This window comes from Fistularia commersonii, chromosome 31 (assembly GCF_037954325.1).
Source record: "Fistularia commersonii isolate RoL2024-O1a breed Wild chromosome 31, RoL_Fcom_v1.0, whole genome shotgun sequence".
NCBI lineage: Eukaryota > Metazoa > Chordata > Actinopteri > Syngnathiformes > Fistulariidae > Fistularia > Fistularia commersonii.
The window spans coordinates 10088261-10115414 of record NC_141314.1 but is presented as its reverse complement, the minus strand read 5'-3'; the positions used below and the strand labels follow the sequence as shown (position 1 = coordinate 10115414).

General features: G+C 50.8%; 1 protein-coding gene across 4 annotated transcripts in view; it reads left to right on the top strand.

The window, feature by feature from the left end:
* Positions 1–26327, top strand: part of LOC147215868 (transcription factor COE1-like) — a 50106-nt gene extending 23779 nt beyond the window's left edge. The window contains exons 7-17 of one of the 4 annotated variants that reach the window (XM_086139273.1): positions 3706–3787; positions 5407–5548; positions 8654–8784; positions 9826–9952; positions 16448–16536; positions 19482–19547; positions 20260–20422; positions 21548–21727; positions 24264–24461; positions 24648–24716; positions 25759–26327. In XM_086139273.1, the coding sequence (XP_085995399.1) occupies positions 3706–3787; positions 5407–5548; positions 8654–8784; positions 9826–9952; positions 16448–16536; positions 19482–19547; positions 20260–20422; positions 21548–21727; positions 24264–24461; positions 24648–24715 (1246 nt within the window). In that variant the 3' untranslated portion in view covers position 24716; positions 25759–26327. Of the gene's footprint in view, positions 1–3705; positions 3788–5406; positions 5549–8653; positions 8785–9825; positions 9953–16447; positions 16537–19481; positions 19548–20259; positions 20423–21547; positions 21728–24263; positions 24462–24647; positions 24717–25755 lie in introns of all 4 variants that reach the window. The other 3 variants (XM_086139271.1, XM_086139270.1, XM_086139272.1) reach the window with 3 other exon arrangements.
* The last annotated feature ends 827 nt before the right edge of the window (positions 26328–27154 follow it).

Genomic DNA, 27154 nt, shown 5'->3' with positions numbered 1-27154 from the left:
GTTGTGTTATAATTGCTTTCCTTGTTTTTTCTGGGTTTTTTTATGTGCGGGAGGGGGGGGTTGATTGTGTGTTTAATTGCTCCAAAGTGACAAATAACGCGGGCTTATGATATGATGAAAGTGTGAGATCATTAAATTACTCCGGCGAACCGGCGCCCGCTTGTTTATCCGTTCGTTCTCGCTTTTTTGCAAATTTACGCCAGGAGGCTGCGAGAGGGCCGGGCAGTTATTTACACAAATTCACTTCCACCGCCGTCCCTGGATCCGGGGGTAATTACATGAGCGCAAAATGGTTTTATTTCATTTAATCCGGCTTTTTCGCCACGGCCGCGGCTTGCGGAGCTGATGCGGTGAAACGGCCCGAAACCAGCCGGAGCCAAAATAAAAACAAACAGATTTAGAGGTTATTATCAAGGAAAAGGATTCTAAATCATCTGCTGCAACAACTGTTTAATTATGATATAGCGACGTGTGACGTATTATTGTTATTATTCATTCATTCATTCATCATCTGCTTATCCTGCACTCATGGTAATGGGGCTGCGGCCCGTCCCAGCTGTCATCGGGCGAGAGGTCGGGTTCACTCCGGACCGTCACGGCGTATCATCGACATACATTCGAGCGTTCACTCGCTCATTCGCACGTCTTGACGCCTCGGGGTCTCCGGTGAATCTCCCAACCCGGAGAACCTTGAAGAAGATCATGGAGACTCCACACGGGAAGGTCCAGGTGGCAACTGAACCAGGCTCCTTCTCCGCTGCACCACCATGCTGCTGTGTTTATCTCTTTTATTATTATTATTATTATTATTATTATTATTGTTGTTGTTATTCATTTTATTATAATGCATTGTTGTTATTCATCATCACTAAAATAATGATTATTATCATAATTTTTTTCTGCAACATTGCAATAATATTGATAACAACGACAAATAACAATATAATAATAATAATAATATAAATAATATAATAACAATAATGATATAAATCATTATATTTTGCATTTTTTTTGAAGTGTTCTCATTGCTAAAAGTCAAAGAAGATAAGCTCAAAATTATATATTTTAACATTGGTGGGTCAAACCAATCCCTGCTCCTCCTGGAGTTTCTAGTTCCCAGCATGGAGGAGTCATGTGAACGTCATGTTTACAATAATATTCGGGGGAAACGGGGAAAAACATCACTTCTGGTGATGAATAAATAATATAATAACAATAATGATATAAATCATTTTATTTTGCATGCTAAAAATCAAAGCAGATTAGCTCAAAATTATATATTTTAACATTGGTGGGACAAACCAATCCCTGCTCCTCCTGGAGTTTCTAGTTCCCAGCATGGAGGAGTCATGTGAACGTCATATTAACAGTAATATTTGGGGAAAACAGGGAAAAACATCACTTCTGGTGATGAGTAAATAATATAATAACAATAATGATATAAATCATTTTATTTTGCATGCTAAAAATCAAAGCAGATTAGCTCAAAATTATATATTTTAACATTGGTGGGACAAACCAATCCCTGCTCCTCCTGGAGTTTCTAGTTCCCAGCATGGAGGAGTCATGTGAACGTCATGTTAACAGTAATATTTGGGGGAAACGTGGAAAAACATCACTTCTGGTTGAAATAAAATCTGTTTTGACGTTGCGGGCAGGAGTTATTATGACGGAAGATGGAATCATCCGTCGGCGACCCCGTGTTGTCGTCGGCGTCCTGTCCATATTTACCGGTCAGCTGTCAATCACATTATCCAAAAATCCTAATGCTAATCTCTTCGCCGCCGCGTATCGGCGTTCATCGGCGGTGATTCCAGTCCCGCGGAGATGAGCGGTAGCGCCGGGGAATCAACATGCTGCAGTTTTGTAATGTTTCCGGGCGGCCGGCTCCAGACACCTTAAGTCATCTAAATAATGAATCAGACGCTCGCTGCGCGAAGAAGAAGAAGAAGGAGGAGGAAGAGGGATGCGCCGACATATGGCGGAGCGTGCCGACTCCCGTCGTCGCACCGGCTTCTTCTCCCCTCCTTCTCGGCCCGCGGTTTAACCCCTCCATTTGGTCACCTCTGACTCCGGCGACCTTGACTTTTCTCCACTCACTTAGGACGAGGAGAGTTCTGGTGAAAAGTGGAGTTGATGAATTAAACAGGAGATGCGTCGAGGGTGCGCGGGACAAGGGATGCGGTCTGCAGCTTTGACCCCGGGGTGAGAGGAAAGTTTGGAGACCCTTAGCCCGCGGGGTCCGACCGCCACTGTGGAAAGGAGGAGGAGGAGGAGAAAAAAAAACCTCCCATCTCTCAGGTTCATGAATTATTGAAATACTGGCCTCCAGCCTCTAAAATATACAGGAGGGTGGTTTGCCTCTGCTTTCGGGTTTTTGCAGACTCTCCACCTCATCCCCCCCCCCCCCCCCCCCCGTCCGTCTTTCCTGCCTCCCGTTTACATCCTGGCTTTTCGCGGGGTTGTAAATCAAAACTGTGTTCGCCGTTCGTATCGTACGGGTGTGTTTTCCGATCCGGCGTCGTCCGCCCCGCCGGCGGCCGCGCGTTAAAAGCTGGTGTTTAAAGTTCTCGCGTTGCGTCGAGCGCTCGTGCAAACCCGGCCACCCCGACTCTGTTTTTTTTTCTCCGAGATAACCGCGCTTCCGAGGCTCTTGACATGTCAACGTGTGTGTGTGAGTGTGTGTGTGTGTGTCCATCTGAGGCGTCTGGCTCCGAATGCGCTGCCCAGTGCAGAATCCCGGCCGTTACAAATGAACAGAGAGGGGAAAATAAGACATATGAAAGAAAAGCTGAGCAAAGGAGTGATTCTCTCCGTGGCTGGCGGAGATCTGTATTGTAAGCAGTTTCGGCTGTCAGCACTTCTTTGAGCCTTTTCAAACGGGGAGGAAGAAGAAGAAGAAGAAGAAGAGGAGGAGGAGGAGGAGGGGAGGACCAGGAAATGTAGTTTTTATCCTCCTCTTTTGTGGGTTCCTGTGTATCTGTACACATCGCTGTTTATTTACTTTTTTTTTTTTTTTTTTTTTTGCAGTTCAATTGATATATGTTTTTATTTTATTGTTTCTCTTCTGCGCGACAGACAACGCAACAGAGAGCGAGAGAGAGAGGAGAGATTTACTGGAGTTTCGTCAGAGGAAGAAGTTGTCAGGCTCGGAGCCCCGGGGTGGGGTTCGGGAATAAATTGTCAGTCGTTGCCTTTCTGCTTTTCAGGCCTACAGTGCACCCGCACACACACACCACACACACACACCCACTCCCTTTACTACCCCCGCACCCCCCCCCACACACACACACACACCCTCCCTCATTAAGTATTGATGTGGGTAGCCATACTTGCCATCTCAGCCTATTAATAATGCATGGCAGGTGCTGTTGATGTGGTCTCTCACACTGAGATTGAGAGAGGCTGGGATGGCAACACGCCGCGGCATAGTAGCTACGCACAGCTTCCGTCACCGGGCAGAAGGGGGATGGGGGTCTGGGTGGGAGTGGGAGTGGGAGTGGGAGTGGGGAGGGGGGGGTCTGACCCGGTGGGTCTATGGCAAGTGGATGCTCAAGGTAGCATCTTACTCGATATCCCCCGGGTTGTTTTTACGCGGCACGGCGCCCCTGTTTGCTTTATTTGCAGCTCGACAGGTGCACTCGCTCCGCCTCGTCTTCTCATGTCTTGTTTTTTTTTTTGTTTTTTTGTTTTGTTTCGTTCCAGGTTCTTCCTCAAGTTCTTCCTGAAGTGCAACCAGAACTGCCTGAAGAATGCGGGGAATCCTCGAGACATGAGGCGCTTTCAGGTGACAGAGGCTTTTTATGGCACGGTGTCTGAACCTCAGTCACCTCTATCACATATATATATATATATATTATATTAAATATACTGCTCAAAAAAATAGAGGGGACTCTTAAAGAACACAACGCAACGGCACGTCTGTGAAATCAAACCGTCCACTTGGGAAGCAGCACAGATTCATTTTGACTTGTTTGAAGGACATTACATCAACTGTAGTGTGTTTTTCCACTTTTATTTGGAGTGTGACTCCAAATCCAGACCCTCATAAATGTAATTTCCATTGATCATTTTTGTGTGATTTTGTTGTCAGCACATTCAACTAAGCACATTCAACTATGTGAAGAGCCAAGTATTTAATAAAAATATTTCATTCATTCAGATCTAGGATGTGTTATTTTAGTGTTCCCTTTAATTTTTTGAGCAGTGTATGTATATTTTCAGACTCATCTAGAAGGTATTTGAAAATTCAGTTTCAAAGCGAACTTTTAATATGATAATAATACTGAATAAATACATGTTTATAGAGAACTTTCCATCAAAGTGCTGTACAAGTGAGAGAACATGTGTTCATTTCATTTATTCCACCTTTCCCGTGGACCTTCATCCAGGCACGGGGGAGAAAATAGATACATAAAAATCATCGCGTACTATAAGCCGCAACTTTTTTCACAACAATAATTTATGTTTTTCTTTGCAGGGGGGGGGGGACGCTATCGAGCTTCATGCCAAAACATTTAGCCTCGTAACGTCGTACCAATGAAATAACGGTTTTTGTGCGCAGGAGGAGGATGAAAATAGCGCTCGGCTAGCCGATGCGGCTTATATTCGGGTGCGGATATGACGGTAGATGAACAGGGCGTCACAGGATACAGCGGTTGTGCGTCCACCTCGCGGCAAGAAGCTCCCTGATTGGATTCCGTCGGAGCTTCAGCTGAGACCCGTGGACGAGACGGTACAGAGGGTTCATTCAGTGCAGAACCTACATCAGGGGTTGGGCTTAGACCACCTGGAGGTTCTATCATCTCCGCCTGTGTAACCGTCTGAGGTCTTCTGGCGGGCCGGTTACGAAAATAAACTGCCTCGGTGCACGGCGGGTCATCCGATCACAAATAAAAGGTGCCGAAGCTGTCGGGCTTCCCCGCGAATCCATTCCCGTTCCCATCAATCCCCTCGCAGCCGCTCAGGTAGCCGGAGGAGACGAGTCCACCGGGAACGATCACCTGACTCCCCTCCGCTTCTTAGCCTCGTTCGCTGCTTTATTTGGATTTGGAAGCCCACTTCCCCCCCCAAACACACACACACACACACACGCACCCACCTGCGCAAACCTAGCGCACAGGGTTTGCTTCGGCGTGTGTGTTCAGGAAATGAGCCTCAAAACATTACATTACATTACATTACATTACATTGCATTTGGCAGACGCTTTTATCCAAAGCGACTTACAATAGAGGACATAGGGACTGCAAATACACTTGCAAATACACGATGCACAGGAAAACACTTGGAAAATGATGGCTTTTATAATATTCATTCCACGCCGATGCATCGACGAGGATCGTGTGAAAGTAGGAGATGCAATATGTATAAAAAAACACAGCTAAGCCTCCGTCTCCGCCCCTCAGGTGGTCGTCTCGACGACGGTGAGCGTGGAGGGCCACGTCCTCGCCGTCTCCGACAACATGTTCGTGCACAACAACTCCAAGCACGGGCGCCGGGCTCGCCGACTGGACCCTTCGGAAGGCACGCCGTCCTACCTGGAGCACGGTAGGAAGGAGCGTCTGGCGGCGCGCCGCCTCCCCTCGGGTCTCGGGCCCCGGGGCCTCCAGCTCCGCCTCGCATAAGCACTGTTTCTTATGAGGTCTGTTCTGCTTAAAGCCAACACTGGCTTTATTTCCTTTGAGACCTGCTTTTATCCTCCAGCCCTCCATCACTCCCCATCCCTCAGGTTTCCAAACACACACACACACATGCACAAAAGGCTGGGTGCGCTACCCCGGCGTGCGCGGTCAGAGCCGAACCTTTAATACTTCATAATGACATGTGCACATGATTTAGGAGCCCGCGCTGATTCCCAAGTCCCTAATCCATTTATTTTCTCATTTCGATTTCCCAGACATTGAATAAGAGAAACATATTTTTTCTTCCTCTTTGAGGAAAGTCAACCTCGGGGATGATAATGACAAAAAAAAAAAAAAAACTAAGACGGGGATTTACATGATGGCCTAGATTGCATTAAGATTGAATACGCCGGTTAAGTCCTCCCTAATGACAATTCTCCAGAGGTAAGACGGGCCGCTTGTCCCGCGACCGGTCCCGCGGACGATTAGAAAAGTTCACAAAGACGAGACATATTGGAGACATCAGCGAGGCTTGGATCTCTCGCGGAGAGAAGAGCGCAAACACCGCGCGAGCAGATGTTCCCCGTGTCGGAGAGATTTGTTTGGGAATTTCCTCTTCTCTGATATTCATTTCATGCTGATGATGATGGAGCGAGGGTGGAGGGCGGAGGGGAGGCCAGACAAGAAGAGGGGGGGGGGGGCGAAGAAAAAGACCAAATTCCGGAGTTTGGCTCCTCCGGTCGCCGCGAGCGCCGACCCGCCGACTTCGGGGGCCCATTTCAGGCGATAATAAACGTGCAACGCGTAGATTTGAGCAGATGGCACGGAGGAACACCCCAAAGTATAATCCTATCACATGGATTCACGTTCCACCATCTGGTTAATCCACGCAAACACACACATCGATGCGTGCACATGGAGCGCACATAATATCCGCGGCTGTGAAAAGGAGGCATCTTAGGCCGCGATTACGGCCACAGATTGCCGCTCGACGAATGTTGATCTCTACGGGGGTATCGGGGGGCTAAATATCATTCCGGCTTGTTGGGGAGGATCAGCGGAACACGGAGTCGGGCGGAGAGCGGCGGCGAGGCTGCGGGGGGGTCGGGGGGGTCGGGGGGGGTCGGGGGAGTCTGCCTGCTCTAAAGTGGATTACGCTGCTTTACAGAATTACAGCATGTCTGACAAGCTGCATATCTGTTAAGGAGAGGAGATTTAGCTCACATAAACATATATTTTCCCGTTGCTCGTCTTTTCTCCAATCACAACCCCGTAATCTTCCCGGTCCATAATGCCGCAGGAGATCAGGTCGAGGGGAACCGCTCCAAATTGTTCTTTATTGTCGTTTCCGGGTACGGTGCTGTAAGGACACGCAAAAAAATATACAGCGGAACTCACTTTTCGCGGGAGTTACATTACAAAAAGTGAATTTCCGCAACGTCGAGACGCGATCATTTTGATGAATTTTGATTCACACATATATGAACCCTAAACGAACCTCGCTCAACCTTTTACCAACCTCCCCCGCGCACACGTATGCTTAACTGGCGTTTTTTTTTTTTCTTCAGAAACATCCTCATAGGCAGTTGCTGCCTCTGCTTTTTTTTCTGGTTGAAAATGGTTTTATAAACCGCCACGTCACGTTACAAAAGTGAACCATGTCGTCGTCCCGGGCTCACGTATGAGCACGAGACCGGTCTCTTCGATTTCCTCCTCTTCTTGAAGGATCCGTGCACATCTGTCCATATCATGATCCATATCACAGATTGGGACGGCGGCCTACGAAGCCACCGATGTCGTGGGGAGTCATGTCGTAGAAGCCGTCTCCTCTAAGAATGTGGAGATCTCGGATTTGATTGGTTTTATAAAATGAATTTTAGTTAATTTTTTCATTTTTTTTTCTTCTTTGGCTAGAATAATACTAATAATCTATCCTTTATAAATTATAATGTAATATAATATAGTATAATACAATGCAATGTAATACGATATAATGCAATGCAATGCAATATAATACATTATAATATATACTGCTCAAAAAAATAAAGGGAACACTTGAACAACACAAGTCAATCACACTTGTGTGAAATCATAGTGTCCACTCAGGAAGCAACACAGATTCATTTTGACTTGTTTCAAGGACATTACATCAAAGTTGGATCAGCCTGGAGTTTGTTTTTACCCTTTAATGTTGAGTGTGATTCCTAATCAGACCTCCATGGGTTGATACAATTGATTTCCATTGATCATTTTTGTGTGATTTTGTTGTCAGCACATTCAACTGTGTAAAGAGCAAAGTATTTCATAAGAATATTTCATTCATTTAGATCTAGGATGTGTTTTTGAAGTGTTCCCTTTATTTTTTGGAGCAGTGTATATAATATGTCTAGTCCATCATGACAAAAATCAATTACTGCAAAAAACAGCACTAAAGAGGGATAAATTGCGAGAATCGAATCACAAAAAAATCCGTGAAGTAGCAAGGACGCGAAAGCCGAACCGCGAAGTCGCGAAAGTACGTGCTTTTCAGGGAAACCAGAAAGCGTCCGAAACTTGTTCGGAATATCTAAAGGCGGCATCGAACCCGAGTCCTCGGAGGAGAGGGAAGCGGCAGCTGAGCGACAGCTAAGTGTTTGCTTAATGAAGGCTGCGTATTCCGAGGGCAGAGCGTCTGTTGGCTCTGCTCGGCTCCCCGGTCGCGTGGCCTTTGATCAGACGCTCAGCACACCTGACATTTACACGCCGCACGCTTTGCCACATGTCATAAAACAAGCGTGCCGCCGCTGCCCTCACACGCGGGGCAGGGGTGATGTTTAATAACGGGGTGCATATAATCACTCTGATTAGTATTCCTCGCTCGCCCTCAACCTCCGGGAGCGAGGAGAGCGGTGATGTGTGCGTGAGAGACGGAGCGAGCGCACGTGTTACCGTCTCCATTAAAAGGTCTCCGACGCCGCGCCGGGTGCCAAAGGGCCCCCCGAAGGGCCGCCGCCGGGTCGCCGAGCGTCTCATCGGTCCGTCTCGTTCGCAGCGACCCCGAGCATCAAGGCCATCAGCCCCAGCGAAGGCTGGACCACAGGGGGCGCCACCGTCATCATCATCGGGGACAACTTCTTCGACGGCCTGCAGGTGATCTTCGGAACCATGCTGGTTTGGAGCGAGGTGCGTATAAGTCCAGACGGGATCATCTCGTCAGCCTGAAACAACCGCTTTGTGAATTTCTTAAAATGTACAGACGCACACGCAGTAAATCACAGAACACCTCACGTTTCTTTCTTTTTTTTAAATTTTTTTTTATTATTATTTATTTATTTATTTTTAATTATTTTTTTATATTTTTTTTGTTATCCGCCTATGCATTCGGCTGCCATCTTGTCTTTTTTTTAGGAAAAAGGAAAGAACTCGTCGTACTCTATCCTCTATAGATCTCTGAAAGGGAAGGGAATGGTGGCTGACTGAAAATGTAAATGTGGCATCTGAATGTGTGTGTGTGTGTGTGTGTGTGTGTGTGAGACGGAGGGTCAGCGAGCGTCGCAGCTAAGCGGCCCGCTCTTTAGTAAAGAAATAATGCTATAAAAAGCTCTTATGTTATCATGCAGGAGTGTGAGCGCGGGTCAGATGATGGCAGAATAAACGCTAACCGCGCAATGAAAGGGACAGTGAGAATAACGCACACGCGCGTATACATATGTACGTGCACGCTCGGTGGCAGGAAGCGTTGATGCCGTTTGAGCGCCGCCGGCTTTGAGTGCCAGCTCGCGCGGCGTGCAGGGGGGAAAAAAAAAAAAAAAAAAAAACACTAGCCGATGTTTTGTCTTGTTACCGTTTTTCCTTTCAAAGAGCCTTCAGCGTGCACGCCACGTACGCGGCGACGAGCCGGGGCCCATCAGCCAAAACTAAGTGAGCTTCAATGTGACGCTTTCATGTGGCGGTGGCAGCTCGACAGGGGCCACCGGGACCAGCATACGATACGTAAACGTACGATAAATCTATGCAAAGGAAGGTTTATTCTATTTCTTAACTCGTAGATGCACCGCTAGCTCCTCGCCGGCGATAACCGTACGGTGACATTGCCCGCGGCTCCGCCGGAAGCCCTACTTTCCTCGCCGTCGCGTCATTTTCACACCGACGATACAAAGGGAGAAAAAGCCTGGATCTGCGACGGACGAGTCTAACGGCAGGAATCCTTCATCCCTTTCCTAGCTGATCACCCCGCACGCCATCCGCGTGCAGACCCCGCCCAGACACATCCCCGGGGTGGTGGAAGTCACGCTGTCCTACAAGTCGAAGCAGTTCTGCAAGGGCACGCCTGGACGATTCATCTACACAGGTATCACACACACACACACACACACACCTCGGCGCTTATCAATCACACTCGTTCAGCACCGTCCGCTGAGGTTGTGAGATGCTTCGTGGAAGTTTCGGTCTCCGCGTTTTCCTGGTTTCTACGCGGAGTTCCTTCGGGTTCTCCGAGTTCCAAACACACGCAGTGGAGAACAGTGGAGACGGTGTGTGTGTCTATATGAATGAATAGATGACTGGACTACTTGTCATTGTGAAGCGCAATTCGATAACATCAAGGTGCATTTCACACACACACTCACATGAACATAATGTATATAACATTTTTTTATCAATGAGAAACGAAGCCTGTGGAAATGAGCTGCTGCCCTGCAGAGGGACCAGGTGAGAGGGAACGGTCCAGTCAAGGGGTTTGAAAGCGTGAAAATGTGTGAAACGCAATAATCGGAGTGGGTAATTTATGAAAAACAGTTGCCGGGGAGAGAAAGTGTCGGCCCCGTTTCCTGAAGCAGGTGAAGGTCAGGGGGAGGTTTAACCTTTTGATGAGGGAGATTATTGAGATTTAACCCTGTCGACAGCGGGATCCCAGAAAGTCAGAGATCCATTAAGAGAGAGAGAGAGGGGGTTTTGGGGGCGAGTGTTGCGGCGTGGAAAGCACGAATGTTACATCAGCGATGCGGAATCGTAGCTGGAGGAGTGAAAAGGAGCACCGGAGCGAACGGATGGGAAGCGATGATTAACCGCCGGCCGGCCGGAGGTTCCCCGGAGGTTTGGCGAATCACATAAATCTGTCTGTAATCTCGACCGCTGATGGACTTAGGCAGTAAACTGCGGCTGGAATTGCCAACATTCGTCGAAATCACATTTGCGGCGGCGTGCGGCGGTTCATCAGTACATTTGTATGTTTGTTAGCGACATCCGTGCACGGCGGAGTGTGTTTGGAGGATAGAACCGCCTCGGCGCGTACATGCGACTGCAGCGCCGAAGAGGGACTGGCAGGTAACTGCATTAGCGAGACAGAGGGCAGACGGACGGGCGATCGTCAGCGGCGGCGGCGGCGGCGGCTCGCAACCTTCCACGCCCACGGAGCCGTGTGTTTACATCGGACGTGCGCGCATGCATAAATATCACACCCCTGCACACACTCACCCTGTCACATTCACTTATTCTAAACTGGATGCATCCTCAGCCTGTCTGTGGAGGCACATCTCAACAGGTGAGAGGCAGCAGAGGTCATCGACTGCGCTGGACACACACACACACACACACACACACACACACACGGGAGGCCTGCTTGCCAAGCGCTGGCACCTTCACAGTGACACAGTCAACCGCATCAGGGCGTAGATCCCATCTCCGCCCCCGGGTTGCTTTGCTTTCCCCCCCCCCTGTTTTTGAGGCGGTCGTGCGGAGATCCTGCGCCCCCGCCGCTGGCGAGGCGGCGCCCCGCCGACCCGGCGTGTCTGATGCGAGTGATGCTTCGCGTTCGGAGGAACAAAGCGACTGATGAGAGCGGAGAAGGAGAGGTGGATGAGAAGCGAGGGAGGGAGGGAGGGATGGATGGAGGATTACCGTGGGCCATGTTGCCCTCCTGGGTCTGTTTGGCACCAGTTTGAGCCCAGTTGCCAGTGGGTACTAATCATGGAGGATTGGCAGCACTGCACGGCAGCTGGCAACACACACACACACACACACTGTCACAGACATGCATATACTCATATATTACATGTGCATGCGCGTTCACACGCGTGCGCGCCGAATTACATCGGGGACAGCTGGCATTGCTAATCAACTTCTGCTGAGGAGAGGAAAGCGAGCAGCTCACAGACCTAATTAAGTCAACACATACCCAATACTGCTGCAACTGCTACTTTGCAAACACACTCGACGCGCGCACGCACGGAAACACACACACACACACACACACACACACGTCGCCATCCATAGGTTTACTCCGTCCGCCCCTCCGCCCGCCCCCGGCCTGCTTTGCATGATCATTGATACTCCACCAGCGCCCGTCTGTAGTCCCGGACAGAAGAGACGAGGAGATTGGGAGAGAAGCCATTACAGTAATGTGTTCTCCGCCGTCTCCGAGGACTCTTCTGCTATTAGACTTCGGAAAGCTCCAATTAGACTCATCAAAGGCAATTAAGCTCTCCGCTGATAAGAATAAAAGATTTTCTTTTTTTTTTTTTTTTTTTTGCGTTCTCTCCTCTTCCTCTGTCTTTTTTATCCCCTTATCCTCCTTCTGTTCTTCGCCTTGCCCTCTGCCTTACCCACCTCTGGGGCTCAGAGTTCCCCCTAATCCCCCTCTCTCTCGCTCTCATTTTGGGGTCACCACCTCCTCCTCCACCACCTCCACCACCTCCTCCTCTTCCTCCTCTTCTTCTTTCCTGTACAAATGCGTTTCCACGTTTGCTTGTGTATCACCTTCGTAGCATTCATAAGAGAAGCTCTCCCTCTTCTTTTCTCCTTGCACAGAGCTATAGTGCTTACTCTGTGTGACTTGGGTTCATATGTGTGTGTGTGTGTGTGTGTGTGTGTGTGACACGGGGGTACTGGCCGCAGATTGGGAGTCTTGATGAATCACCCTTGTCGTTCAAAAGGCAATCCCTCCCTCCTCAGTATGCAGCCGTGTCTGCTTAGTGCTCCGACTACAGCTTCTGCTGATATTAAAAGGCCCTGCTTGCTCACATTAAGGCCAGCGCCGTACTCACCGACACACACACACACACACACACACTCACGGACGAACATTCGGGGTCGTCTTCCCATGTGCAGAAAACATATTAGGTGTGGAAACATCGCTCAGTGGCGGTAAAGAGGAGCCAAAAGTCAAGGATGGAATTTAAACCGGCTCCATTTTCCTCAATGATGGCGCAAAACTTTCCGTGCATTTCGCCACGCGTGTCGCGGATACGACTAATTTCGATGCCGGCGCGCGCGTTTGATGCATTCGCGCATGGCAAACGCTCCGATGCAGTAAAAGCGAGCCGCGACCGTGAGGCGATCAATTACTTGTCTTGCTCCTATTTGTGAATGCTGCCTTTTATTGAGCTTGGGCGGAGGCCCGCCCTTGATTAAAACGGCCGGTCTCCAGCTGGAGACGGGCGGCGGCGGCGGCGGCGGGGGGGGGGCAGCTGAGATGGCGTCGGCGGCCTTTACGGCGAGGAAAACCCACACCTCTATTTGAGATTGAGATTAATTTTCTGCACCATGTGGCTTGTCTTCCCTCTTTAGCGCGCTCACTTCTTATTACGGCGGCATCTGCTCCGTGATGATGATGTAAATGAATTTCGAGCGCAGATTATTTTATACCCCGCCGAAATGAGTGGCGTTCACCGGGCGTGGGGCGGCGGCGGCGGCGGCGGCGGGGAGGGGGGGGGGCATTTCTTATGTTTTCTTACGTCTTGTTTCAAACGCACGCTTTCCCTGCGCACTCTCCGTATTTGCATTCCCCCGCCGAGAATCCTCGCTGTCAGGAATTGTTAACCGTCGATGTGCAGTTTCTTTTTTTTTTTTTTTTTCCGCAACAGATAATTAGAGTTTAGGTTGTAGTAGCTTCCACACCTCCATTGATTTGTAAAATCTCTTAGCTCCCCCTCCCCCACCCTCCGCCGCCTCTCCCTTGCTTTAAGCGCAAAAAGGCTCTACTCATCTGTTTTCTGTGTATGAATTTCCAGCCACGCATTAGTCTCCCTGACATGTTCAAGCGATGCTTTATTTAGCTTGTCGGATTCTGCAAATAAACGCAATCTCTGGGTTTATGGAAAAATGGATAAAAATTAGATTGTAAGGTATTGATCTGGATTGCAAGTAGTTGGCGGGGGTGTGTGTCTGTGTGTGTGTGTGTGTGTGTGTGTGTGTGTGAGCGGTGGTGTTGATGCTCGGGGGTGCTGCTCTCAACTGTGTGTAGGGGGGAGAAATGAAGCCGTAATTCAGGGCTATTGAACCCCCTGCCACCGGTGGCATCGATCGGCGAGGAGCGCTTATGAGATCACACCTGAGCACTGGAGACTGCGGGGGGGTTCGAGAGAGGGGTTTGTGGAGGGAGACGAATGAGCGGGGTGGAGGGAGGGGGGGCGGGAACCGAGGGTTGTGATATGATCAGCTCCTCGCCCGCTGTCTAGAGGGGGGGGCGGAGGCGTTAACATCCAGACTCAGAGCCAATTAGCTAACCCGCCCAAGCAGCGTTTCCCTTCCACTCGTACACGCTGTCGTGACACGGGGGTGTTGACGCCGCTGCCGGACGCTCGCCTCCCCCCTCGTTTCCAGCGGTAACGGCGACTCCCAACATCCTGACCTCTCAATTACCCCCCCCCCCCCTACCTCCGACGCCCTCCCCCATTCCCCGAAAGCTCATACCTCCGACGCCCCTCCATCCCTTCCTCTGCCCGCTCGCCCCAGCGTGCACACTCCCCCTGCGGCCCTGCGGGTTATTATAGTGAAATATGAAGCGGTGTAGATTCTGGGCTTCATGAAATTTCCATGAGCATTGATCTGATCTGATGTGGGTGATTGCTAGGTGAATCCCCCTCAGTCCAGGGCTGTTGCTCATCTATTCATTTATTTATGGCAGTTATGTTTTACTGGCTTTGATTTGCTCTTCTCCGGAGCGACAGCTAAGGATTATAAATATACCTGTACGGCGAGGCTGTGCTCTGAATCCCGGAGAGCCGAGCCGGAGTTTGTTTTCTGTTTTTGCTTCTTCTTCTTCTTCTTCTTCTTCCGCGACTAATTCCTGCGCCGAAATGTCAGCCAATGTCGAGCGCGGACGCGTAAAACGTCAGGGTAATCCCCAAAGAGGCGCAGACAGGTAGATAGCCGTGCACGTTTTGTCCCCGCGCCCGACTTCCCCCGCAGGTTTATGGTCCTTGAAACCGAGCGGAGACAATATCGCATCCTCCCTCAATTACAAAAATTGTCTCTTTATGTGTAATAGGGGCTATCTGAGTGTGTGTGTGTGTGTGTGTGTGTGTGCGTCTTTGGCTTTTCATGCTATTGTTCACTGGAGGCTCATTTGGCACGTTGCGGAGGACTGATAAAAAATTCATCATAAAAACAAAAGCCTCTGAGACGAAAGAGAGGATGTTGTCGGAACAATCGCTCCTCCGACTGCAGGGCCTAATCCGGGGCAAATCCTCCTTCAGGCTTTAGTGAGATCAGTGAATGGGGAAGTAATGTCAAATATTTGCCCTCAGAAATAATTCATACTTTATTTGTTGCATGTGATCATCTCATTGTTTTGGCTTATTTTATCTGCGGACCAGCTGGCCTGTAATATGTGCCATTCTTCAGAAGTTTAGTCCGCCTCTGGCATCGACGCAACCACTTTTTCCTCCTCCTCCTTCTCCTTCTTCTTCTTCTTCTTCTTCCCGTCTCCGGATTGTCCGCCGGGAGGGTCGTCCGAAAAAAAAAAAAAAAAAAAAAAAAAAACACACCTCTCGCTCGCCCCTTCGGCTTCGGGAGAAGGCCGCGGCCAAAGTCGCCGGAGCTCCAGCAGGGGACAGCTTGCGCTCGTAGCCTCCGGGGGCTTTTCCTCTTTTTCCGGGGGGCCGTCTCGTCAGCCGGCCCGCTCAGATGTGAGGCAAGCGGGGCATCGACCCTCAGGAAACGTCCAAGCTGTGACCGACGGGGGGGAGACAGACGGACGGCGTGGACGTGCGGGGGCGGAGGGGTGGAGGGGGCGGCGAACAAACACAAACACGCCGAAAACACACACACGAGCGGCGTGCGGAAGCGGTGTCACAGAAGAAGTCAAGACTGTAATCCATGCATGCTCATTGACTCCCCAGGCAGCGCACGGAGAGGCAGAAGGGGGCTGGGAGGAAAAAAAAATGGAAAAAGAGAGCGAGAGAGAGAGAGAGTGCATTAGGAATGAATTATGTGAAGAGAGCACTTATCCAACAATCCTTCTCTGAAGTGTTTGTACTATAAGCCTCAGATCTTCATTGTATTTATTCTAATGTTTAAATATTCATGGTAAATCTTCTCATATTCAATTACCGTAGCGCGACCACAGCATGCCGAGTGTTCTCCCCTCTGCCTGCGTGATGTGTGTGTGTGTGTGTGCAGGAGAGAGGGAGTGCATGCACATCTGTGTGTTTAGGTCGGTCCCCGGAGCGATCAAGCCTTTGTTATATTGGAACCAGGCTCTGTAATTGCTTATATTAGTCGCTGATCAACGCAAGACCACGGGACGCACACACACACACACACACACACTCGCACATGCGTGTACAAAAACACACATGCATCCCGGCTGATTCCTGACAGTCTTTTTATTAACCACCAAAACGGGCGACGGGGGAGAGAGGTTCATTACATCACGGCCAAACAAAGACACAAATCAGACTTAATAGAGAACACACACATTTCCACGCCGCGGAAACACGGATCTTGACGGAATTTACCGCTTTCTATGTGAAAATGAACCATTAACCATTTTTTCCTCTACCTGCCCCCCCCCCCGCCCCCCCCCCCAACCCCCCTTCTTCCCCATCCTTTCCTCTTCACCCAGCGCTGAACGAGCCAACCATAGACTACGGCTTTCAGAGGTTACAGAAGGTCATCCCCAGACACCCCGGAGACCAGGAAAGATTACCCAAGGTATTGTGCATCCGCGACACCGCCTCTCGTGTGTCCGCGCTCGTGTCGGCCCGCCGCGTGTAATTATTATACGGCAATTCGTCTCGCCGCTTCTCGGGTTTCGGATATACGTCGCGCACAGAGGCGGGACTGTGCGCCGCTCACAGGCCGCCATTCTGTCGCCTGTTCTCGGTCATTTTCCGCTAAAACAAACACTTTATTTGCGCGGTGAACGCACAAGCGGCTCTATTCATCCTTCCACCGACTATAAGGTCATTTGGCAAAGTGGGAGAGGGAAGCGAAGGATGGAGGGAGGGGGGAGGGAGCCGGAGAGCCAGAGGAAAAGGAGGTTGAGGAGGAGAGAGGCAGAAGCAGGTTAGGTGATCCATCATAGCTGTCCAGTCTTACCTCCTGCTGGGTCAGTGGATCGAAGTCAACCCCGGGTGGACTTTATTACTTCCAACACACACAATTACACAAACCGGCGTACACATGCACGTACACATGCCCCCCCCCCCGCACAAGCGCAAGGACCGACACACACACACACACGCACACACAGAGGGTGGACGTTGCCACGAAGAGGAGATTGAGAGCCCAGGTAGACGTAGAGGGAAGATAAAGAAATCACTTGTCCTCAGTGTGTGTCATGTCTGCTGGATACCAGACTTTTCCCCGTGCGTTCTGGTCTTTAGCCTATCACCCCCCCCAAACATCTCCCCATCCATCCATCTCCTCCCTTGCTCCACGGTGTGTGTGTGTGTGTGTGTGTCCCCCTCCCTCCCTAAATGAACATCGGTAGCTGGCAGGCCCGATTGTTCATTTCAGCTCTATTGATTTGTGCCTTTATTAGGTAATAACAGTTTGTTGACCACAGTTCTCCCAGCTGTTGGCAGGGCGGGAGGAAGCCCGAGCGCCGGCAACGCTTTAAATGCACGCCGGCTACAAGCACTCATTTTAATCAATAACGCATTGATTGGAAATATAACTTTTGTATTCTTAACGCTTTTAGGCCGATTATCGTACCCAGGTACGGCGCCGGAGTCAGAGGATGTGTGTGTGTGTGGGTTGCTGGTCGCCGGGGGGGGAGGAGGGGGGTCGTGAGTCCGGCTAATGAGCGAGCGCCCTGCCAGACGAGGCAAAGCTCTGCTCTGGATCAGGTTCCCCTTCCTGTTGACGTCTCGGCGGACCTGACTTTACGGGAAGAGACCCCGCGCCCAGGAAATGGTCTCCCCTTACAGCGGCAGAGCTCGGGAGGCAGCGCGGCGCTAACCGCATTTATCTGTTTATCGGGACGACTCTGGAGCGCGGGCTAATCGCGTTTAGCCGCCGGACAGATCCCTCTGCTAATGAGAGACGGATAGGTACAGACAGGGCACAGGGCCAGAAGACAGAGATTAATAGAGGGAACGGCAGAGAAAAAAAAAGAAAGGAGGAAAAGAAGAAGAAGAAGAAGAAGAAGAAGAAGAAGAAGAAGGGATGGGGTTTGTGGACACAAGAGATCGGAGATGGAGGTGTAAGGGCTCGGGAGACCCCGATTTGCAGAAAGGGGGGTCCCAGCCATCCTTCACATCCCAGATCTGTTTGCGTCCTAACTCCCTTCCTCCTCCTCCTCCTCCTCCTCCTCCTCCTCCTCCTCCTCTTCCCCTCCGTCCATCTCTCTATCCATCTCGCAGTCCCTGGGAGGCACCGGGCATCCAGGAGAAGCAGAGGGAAGGAAGCGGTGCATACATACTAAAGATCTACTTACCTTTCCAGGGCCTCTACGTCTCTCAATCACCCGGGCGGGCCTCCTCGCCGGTCCCCTTTTTCCGTCGCCCCTCCACCTCATCCCCCTCTTTTTCCCCCGCCCTTAGATAGTGGTAGTAATGGGAGGTTAACACAGAGGCAGCACTCCCATTATTGAGTGAATTTAGCACCTCAGACAGCGCTCTACAATCTTTATTGCTTTGCTGACCCTCTCGTCATGTCCTGGCCGTGCTCGACAGCCTCCGCGTGCGCGCGTGTGTGCGTGCCCGCGTGTGTGTGTGTGCGCGCGTGTGTGTATGTGTGTGATATGAGGTCTGATTGAAAGGCGGTGTGTCACGGAACAGAGAGCACACATGCTCCGGGGCTTGTTCACAGCGAGGGATACACCGAGGAGGGTATAACGCGCAGCGTGTGTGTGTGAAAGAGGTAGGAAGGGAAAGAAACGAGGGAGCGTAGACGGAGGAGGGGGGGAGCTGCAATTTTCTGGTTGTCGCGCCTCCAGCATATATCCTGGCCCCGGCACATTAACTTTTAAAAAGGGGTTTCGCAGGGCTGTAGGTGTCTACATCACACACACACACACACACATGGAACAAGCGCCTTGAGTCACACACTCATTGACTCCTGGAGAAGGAGGGAATAGAGGGAGAACCAGGAGAAAGAGGAAGGAAATGAGCACGGGAGAGCGGAGGGATAAATGTTTGACGTGGGAAATTCCACCCGAGCGACAATCTCCCACATTTGTCACGGCGAGCGAGCGGGTGCGTGGCCATCGGCTCGGATCATTACCGGGGTTAATACGGGGCGGGCGCGTCCCCGCCGACGGTGGGGCGCCCGGGGGGGGGGGGTCCCGCCGCTGTCAACACCCGGCGACGTGTTGTGTTAAACGAGATTGATGCGCGACGGCGTGCGGCAAATTCATGATGGGGCCGTGACGGCGAGGTGGGGGGAAAAGTTGCGGGAGACGGCTGACTGATAGAGAGACGCGGGTTCATGTTTTATTCACAGAAAACAGTATCTTCCCCCGTGCTCTCCCCAAACCGCCCGGCTCGTAACAAAGTGCCGGGACGGGCCCATTTCTCTTCCCCTCCCTTCCGTCCGCCTCTCCTCTGCATTCACGGCATAATGTCCCATTTGAAATGTAATGAAAGTGACTGAACTCCCCGAGCCGCCGCGCTCTTGATCAATCCCCTTCCTCTTTCTGCTCCTGATTGCAGGAGGTAATCTTGAAGCGAGCCGCCGACCTGGTGGAGGCCTTGTACGGGATGCCGCATAACAACCAGGTGAGAAGCCCAAAGCGTCGTCTTATCCGGGGGGCGGGGGGGGGGGGGCGTTTGGATTGACGGCGGGGTGTCCGGGCCCGACACACACACACACACACACACACACACACGAGGAAACTGAGATGTGTGATTATGGGGCTCCACAGCACATCTCCAGCTTGGGATCTATCTAAACCTGCATTAGCATTAGCATTAGCAACACCAAGAGCTGCCCTTATCGGGGGGATTTTTTTCGGGTGGCAGAGGGAAGAAAAAAAGACGAATTAATTCACCATCGCGTCTTTGGGCAGGAGGTCCGGAGGTTCTTCTTGTCGTGGCAACTGGGCTTGAATTTTTTTCCCCTGAAGGCGGTTCAGCCGTCATCCCAGAGGCTTCTTCAGCTCCACAGGCCCGTGAACTGAAGAGCCCTCTCGGATGAGGGTTGGAACAGGTGATGAAATTCAAGTCCAGCCGCTACCATAAGAAGATTTTGATTCCCCATCACCTGGATAACTGAGAACATCCACAGATATTCACTCTCCGATTCACACATCTTTCTGTCTGGAGGCCTCCCACAGTGCAAGAACCTGCAGGAGCTTCACTGGAGGAATAGTCCAAAGGTGTGAATGAGAGAGTGCAGGATAAGGGATGGCTAATGAGTGAATGAACGAAAAAATCTCCGCTGCCTGCGAATGTATTTCTATCTTCTCACGTCCGTTTATCTCTCCATCAGGAGATGATCCTGAAGAGAGCGGCGGACATCGCCGAGGCCCTGTACACGACGGTGCCGCGGGGCCACAACCAGCTGGCCGGTCTGGGCAGCGGCTCCGTTCACGCCGGCATGATGGCCGTCAACTCCTTCACGGGGTCGGAGGTGGCGCAAACGGCCAATCAGGGTGAGCGAACGCGGCGGGAAGCGATCCCAAACCCTCGTTTCGGTCGGAGGAAAACCGGTGATTTATTTAGGCTCGGCCGGGACGACGAAAATGAGAATGTTATTCTATGCGGGACCTCCAGAGAGAGGAGGAGGAGGAGGAGGAGGAGGAGGAGGAGGAGCGGGTTTGAGAGAGTGAAGAATGGGGGAAAAAGAGCAGTGGATGGAGTAGGATGGAGAAATATGAGCGGGTCCTGAGGGTGTGTATATTAGACCGGGGTCGGCCTCTGTCTGACAGAGAGAGATGTGGGTGCAGTCGGCGGTGATTTATCACTCGTATCAGGGCGAAGGAGAGCGCGGCGGATGGACCGGCCCCTGGACGCGTCTCCCCACTTCCAATAAGTTCCTCTCCCTCTTGATCTCCGTCCAGAAAAAGCTCTTCCGGGCGCGGAGGGAAAAAAAGCGGCGAACGCCGGCTGCTTGACTCCCTCACGGCCCGGGCGGAGAGCGCCGGCAGCTAATTATGGCGCCGGGGGGCCGCGGCGATAGCGCAGCGGATCCACCTTGTGATCAATTTCTGCTTTTTTTTTTTTTCTCCCCCCCCCCCACCGGTGTCAGCATTTAGACCCGAGATGTATATTTATATTCTTTCTTCCATCTCGTCCCCCTCCTCCTCCTCCTCCTCCCCTTCTCCTCGCCGCCGCCGCCACCGCCGCTCACTGCCCCTGTACACTATAATGAGAGGAAGGTCTTGTCAGAAACGCCGGCTCTATCCTTTATAAATTACGCGGGAGCTTCGCGGGCCTTTTAGTGTTAATTGCTTTATCAATATATCTAATTTTGGAGAGGAGCCAGCGGGGTTAAAGGCCTCTTGTTCCGGCACTTGGATCGCAGCGAGTCGTCTCTCTTATCATTCCTCCTCTGCTCTGTTCATCGCTTTCTCGCGGCGCCATATGCCGGCCGGGATTTTTCGAGCATCTCTCTTGGCTCGCGTCGCCGCATCCATTACCCGCGTTCAGGAAAAAGAGTACTTGGCAGCAGCGGTGCATGTGAGCTTTCTTGTTTTGTTTTTGTCTGCCATCTGCTATACCCTTAACACTTATTCTCTCCCCTACACTCTGTCTCTCCCCCTTTACCCCGTCCATAGGTTTCAGTAGGAGTACGAGCAGTGTGTCCCCTCACGGTTATGTCCCCAGCTCCACCCCCCAGCAGAGTAGCTACAGCTCTGTCTCCACTAGCATGAATGGCTACGCTAACTCTGGCATGGCAACCCTGGGCACCTCGCCCAACTTCCTCAATGGATCTGCAGGCAACTCACCTTATGCTAGTGAGTAAATACAACACATGCAAGGTCTTGTGGGGGAGGGAGGGGAAAAAACGCCGGAGGTGAACCCCCCCCCCGCCCCCCCCTCCGAAAATAATACCGAGTTGGATCTTTTTCGGGTGTGCGAGGAGGAAAGGCCGCATCAAAATGGGACAAACAACGAGGAACTTGCAGTTCAGCTGGCTCATCTGTTTCTTTAAGAACAGTCTCAAACGCAAATCCCTACTTTATTGGTCGAGGGAGCAGATCACCTCAGCGCGCACACACACACACACACACCTCTGCTCACACACACACACCCTCTACATTAAAGACCCTTGATTAAATCAATAAACTAATTGCTAGAGAAGCAATTCCATTTCGGCTCTTTGATTCCCGGGTGTTAACAAGTATTTTAACAGGCTCATCGGCCCCACGCAGACACCCTCAATCAATGGCCCCTCGGCCCGCCTTTGTAGGTCCAATTTTCATTAATTGATTAGTCAGGCCCCCTTCATAAATGGATTATGACTTTATTGCGAGGATTTGTCAGGAAGAGCCATAAAAGCTAAGTGTTGGATAATAACAACAATAAAGGGCGGCGGCAGATATCAGAGGGACGGTGAAATACGGCGAGGATGATTGTAAAGTCGCCGCGGGTGGGGGGGGGGGGGGTCGGGGGGGTCTCAGCGTATTTGCCGGGAAAAGGCGAGGATTGGATGGACGGGGCCGCGTCAAAGGGAGATTTAGTAGAAAGATTGAGCTTTTCAGTTGCAGGAGCCGAAATAGTCGATATTGGCGTTTCGCGCCTCGCCGGGCTGAAATGGCACGAGTTCGCCGGGGATACTATCACAAACGACGGCGATTCTGCACGTGCTCGGGTTCAGAGCGGCGCCGTCGAGAGGGTTTTTACCCCCGCGGCTCAGAGGCGCCGCGAGAGAAACATTTTTTTGCAACAGCGTCGGCCGCTAATGCTACGTAACGGTCCTGCTAACATGAACCAAATAGAATAGACGGAAATAAAAACAGAAAGGGGGAGGAAAATAAATCAGCCCGTCCTCCACGCGCAAGCTCGCCGCCTGGTTCCAGCCTCCGCAGGCACCGCGGCGCCCCCTTAGGCCGTCCAAGGCGGGGAAACGCTTGTCGATGCCTATAGAATCAAAGAAAAAGCCACATATTAAGACTATGAGGGAAGGCTAGCTGGTCCACGCTAGGCCTTAGCACGTTTGTGCGGCCTGGTTGTGCATTTTTTGTTATTGTCACATCGGGGACGGGTGCAGACGCGGATCCAGAGCGTGGCTTCGGGTGACACCCGAGGTAAAGTCGGCCATCGAAGCCCGTCCGCCGTTCTCCGAATTGCGCCAGCGGTTTGTTTATTGAATGTCGGGATGTTGTGATTATATTCTGGCCGGCGCTGAAACTTCCTGTGCGCTTAATGGAGATATAAACACACGACGAGACAAGCGGATCTCATTGTAACAAATACGGACAGTTCAGTTTGGTATATTGTATTTTTTTGTTTGTTGTCCCTCATCAAATTCATTGGGCCTAACCTTTATTTCCAGGAGAAAATGTTTGGCCAGAAAGAGAACATTTCCGGAAGTGATAATCACAAGTCTAGGTCAGACCTGAGCATTTCCTCGCCCACATCCGGCCCGCCAAGCTATTATTTTAATAAGTATTTTCAATCAATACTGAATTTAGAACCTCCTTTTGTTTAATTTTGTATAGATGACCGCGTACAAAATAATATCAGGACATTTATATGATCATCGACGATTTAAAAGTTGAAATAAAATGCCAAAAAATGTAAATATTTGAATTGCAATTTTCAGTTTGTTGAATTTATAACAATTAAATAAGAAATGTGGCCCGCCAGACAAAATAATTCCCCACCCCTGATCTGAGTGTTCTGTCTTCATGTAAAATCTACTGGCCACTTCAAATGCACTCATCCTTGCAACTGCACTTTTTGAGTCAAATGTCTTATTTCACTGTTCATATTCACATCTATAATCATATTTACAATAATTTTTACACTCTTCCTATCAGCACATATCCAAATGCACTTCGGACAGCAAAGTAGGAATTTCACTATACAGAGAAACATGTTTCTACACTGTACATGTGACAAGAAACACTTTGAATCTTGAATCTGTGCACAAATATAAGCCCAGTATGGCGATCGATTGTCAAATATTCACCCACGGGCACTTTTGCTTTCTGCATAAGTTTATTCTAATAGTGAATAACCATTAAGGGAATGATTGTTTCAGTCTCGGCTGCGGGTTTTAAGCCTTCGAACGTGCAGGGTTGTTTTGCACGGTCCGAAAAGGGCCGTCTGTGTGTGTGATCGAGTGTGAGAAGGTTGCATTGGAACATCAAGAGTAGTTTATCTGAGTTGAAAATATTATCCCTCCTGCCATCACCCGTTGACCAGTCCCTTTCTGCTCATCCCGTCTACCCGTCTTCTGCCCTCGGCCCTCTCTCTAACCCCCGCCTTTCTCCTCTCCCTCTTCATCCCGTCCTCCATCCGCCCCCCCCAAAACCTCCCACCCAGTCGTCCCTTCCAGCCCCACCATGGCCTCGTCCACCAGCCTGCCGTCCAACTGCAGCAGCTCCTCCGGCATCTTCTCCTTCTCCCCCGCGAACATGGTGTCGGCCGCCGTCAAGCAGAAGAGCGCCTTCGCCCCCGTCGTGCGGCCCCAGAATTCCCCGCCTCCCACCTGCACCAGCGCCAACGCCAACAGCCTCCAAGGTAGGCGCTCGCATCCCGGAAGTATCCGTTTCCGCGCGGCGGCACGAAGCTTCTACGCAGCTCTTCTCCACTTCCTGATGACCAATTCTTCCCTTTCCTTCCTCCCCTGCGTCCGACTCTCCTTTATTTTCCCCTCTGCTTCACCCCCTCTGTTTTTCCTCCCTCCACTCTCCTCCCTCGCTCCAGATCAGTCTTTTGTGGACTCGAGCAAGTACTCCTCAGCCAGTTCTCTTCAGGGACTGGCCTTCTCCTGAAGTACGTTACCCCTCTCTTGGCTTTTCGTCCCACGCCGTCCCACGCCGTCCCACGCCGTCCCGCTCGCCCCGCCCCGCCCTTCCTCCCCGTCTCTTGTTTTTATTTGTCGCCCCCGACTCTTTGGATTGACCGCATATGTGCCCCATTTCCTGTTTTCACTTCCTGCTTCCTGCAGAGTTGCACGCACGCCTGTGTGTGTGTGTGTGTGTGTGTGTGTCGGAGTCGTTACGCCACCACGGGTCATTCTGTTCTCCCATTACCGCCGAACGCAGCACGGGATCTGCGCGTCTGGGCAGGATGTTGTATGGTGTTGAGGTCCTGAGAGGCAGAAATGATGGATGGGAATCTTTATCAGAGCCCCGAGCTAAGCACTTCCTCACTTCCTCTGTCGGCGTTGATGAGCACTGACCACTGTGACCCGAGGGCCATCGGCCGCCGCTCGCACACACACACACACACACAAACACACACACTCACACACGCTCCTCTGTTAATCCCAACAAACCAGAGACGTTTAGGAAATAACCAGGGCTGCAGTGGACGGGGGACCGTTAGGGGGGGGGGATCAATAAGCAGCCAATATGTTATATGAAGAATTCCCGCCCGTGATGGCTTCTTTTTGAAAAGTGGGGTGTGGATGGAGGGATGAGGCGAAGGTGCAGAAGCGAGCGAGAGAGGTGAAAATATCAAACTCCACCGTTTGTCCCGCGTCGACACGTCTGTTAGCGCCGTAGCCGGCGGCGGCTGGAGGTGGCTAGCTTCGGCTAGCTTCGGCTAGCGGCGGCTCGCAGCCGGGCGAAGGCCTCGCGGGCTGCCAGGGAACTGTTTGGATTTCGGGGGGCCTCGGAATGAAGAGATAATGAGGGAGAGTCGTCTTTGTTCGCCAGATGCCCGACTGCACGTCTGTTATGGGGCTTTTGTGATGACAGATGAAAACCAGCAATCACATGACTGACCTCTCTCTCTTTCCTTCTCCGCCCCCCCCCTTCCCTCTATCGTCTCCCCTTTCTTTCCTTTCCTCCCCCTCTTTTCCCACAAGCAGCGATTCCGGGGATGATCGTTCCTCCCATGTAGAGGACCTGGAATAGCCGGCGATTGGGGCAGAATGTTGAGAGGAGAAGTCGCGGCGGCGGAGCCTGGCGAGACTCCGCCGCGCTCCGGAGCCGGACTGGAGGAAGTGGAGATAAGATGTAGGACTCTGTTAAACTCAGGCCTTTCCACTGGGATTTCATCTGAAGGCACAGGGGAGGAGAAGAAGGGACAATACAAACCTTTGTGATGTTGTTTCCCCCGCGATTGAATTAGCGTAGCTTCTCTGACACGCCGTTGGATGGAGTGTGTAGAGACCGGTAGTTTTGCCCACCGTATGACACTGACCTCATGAGAAGAGCAGATATTTATCTTTACCTTCATGCCAGCGAGGTTCGGGTTCGACCGCCGGCGGGGTCGCCGGTGGGGCCGCGGCTCGGGCGAACGAGTCCCCCCGGCGCGGCCGTAACCTCTCGTCACCGCGGGCGCCGCTCTCCTCAGCTTTGCCTGCTCACCGACAACAACACAAATAGAACAGCAGAAAAAAAAAAGGAACAAAATAAAGAACAAAAAAAAAAAAAATACCCAGCCGGAGTTTTGCTGCTAACCCCCCACCCCCCCCACCCTGCACTTCTAAAAAAAAAAAAAAAAAAAAAAAAAAAATTCCTCCGTCCCCACGGCAGAAACCGCGTCTCTCTTTTCCCTCCCTTTTTTTTTTTTTTGTTTGTTTGTTTGTTTCGGTGTGTTTGTTTTTTTGTTTTGTTTTGTTTTTTTTTGAACTTCAATAAAAACTGTGAGGATCGAGCTGAGTTGGCAATATGCTTCTTCCGCCCGGCGTGTGAGTGAGCAGCGGCTAAAGCGGACTTGGGCGAATACGGAACTAGAATAAATGAGTGATATATGTGATATATTTTTGTACATAAAACGAAAAAAAAAAATCTTTTTTTTTTTTTTTTTTTTTTTTTGCAATGGCTATAGTTTAAGATGTAAACGTTAACCGTCTTAAGGCAGCTTCTCAGCGCAGAGGGTGGATTTTACTGTGTGTCGTCGAGCATCTCGCGTGACCTCGCCTGAGCGACGCGGGTTCGGATTTAAAAAAAAAAAAAAAAAAAAAAAAGTAGGGTTCGGGGGTGGGGGGGGGATTCCTGTAAGATATCCTATAAATAATGTATTTATCCCTTGTTATTTGTACATCTCACCCTGATTTCCTCGTGGGGCGTGCGGCGGACGTAGCGAGCCCACGCGCCGTCCCACACTATTTAAATGTGACCTCCTTTTTTTTTGCTTTTTTTTTTTTTTTTTTTATATGTTGTATTGTACGTTACCATTCAAAAAAAAAAAAAAGACAAACACACGCCATCGTCTATTTTTGTATTATTTGTAAGTTAATAATAATGATAATAATGATA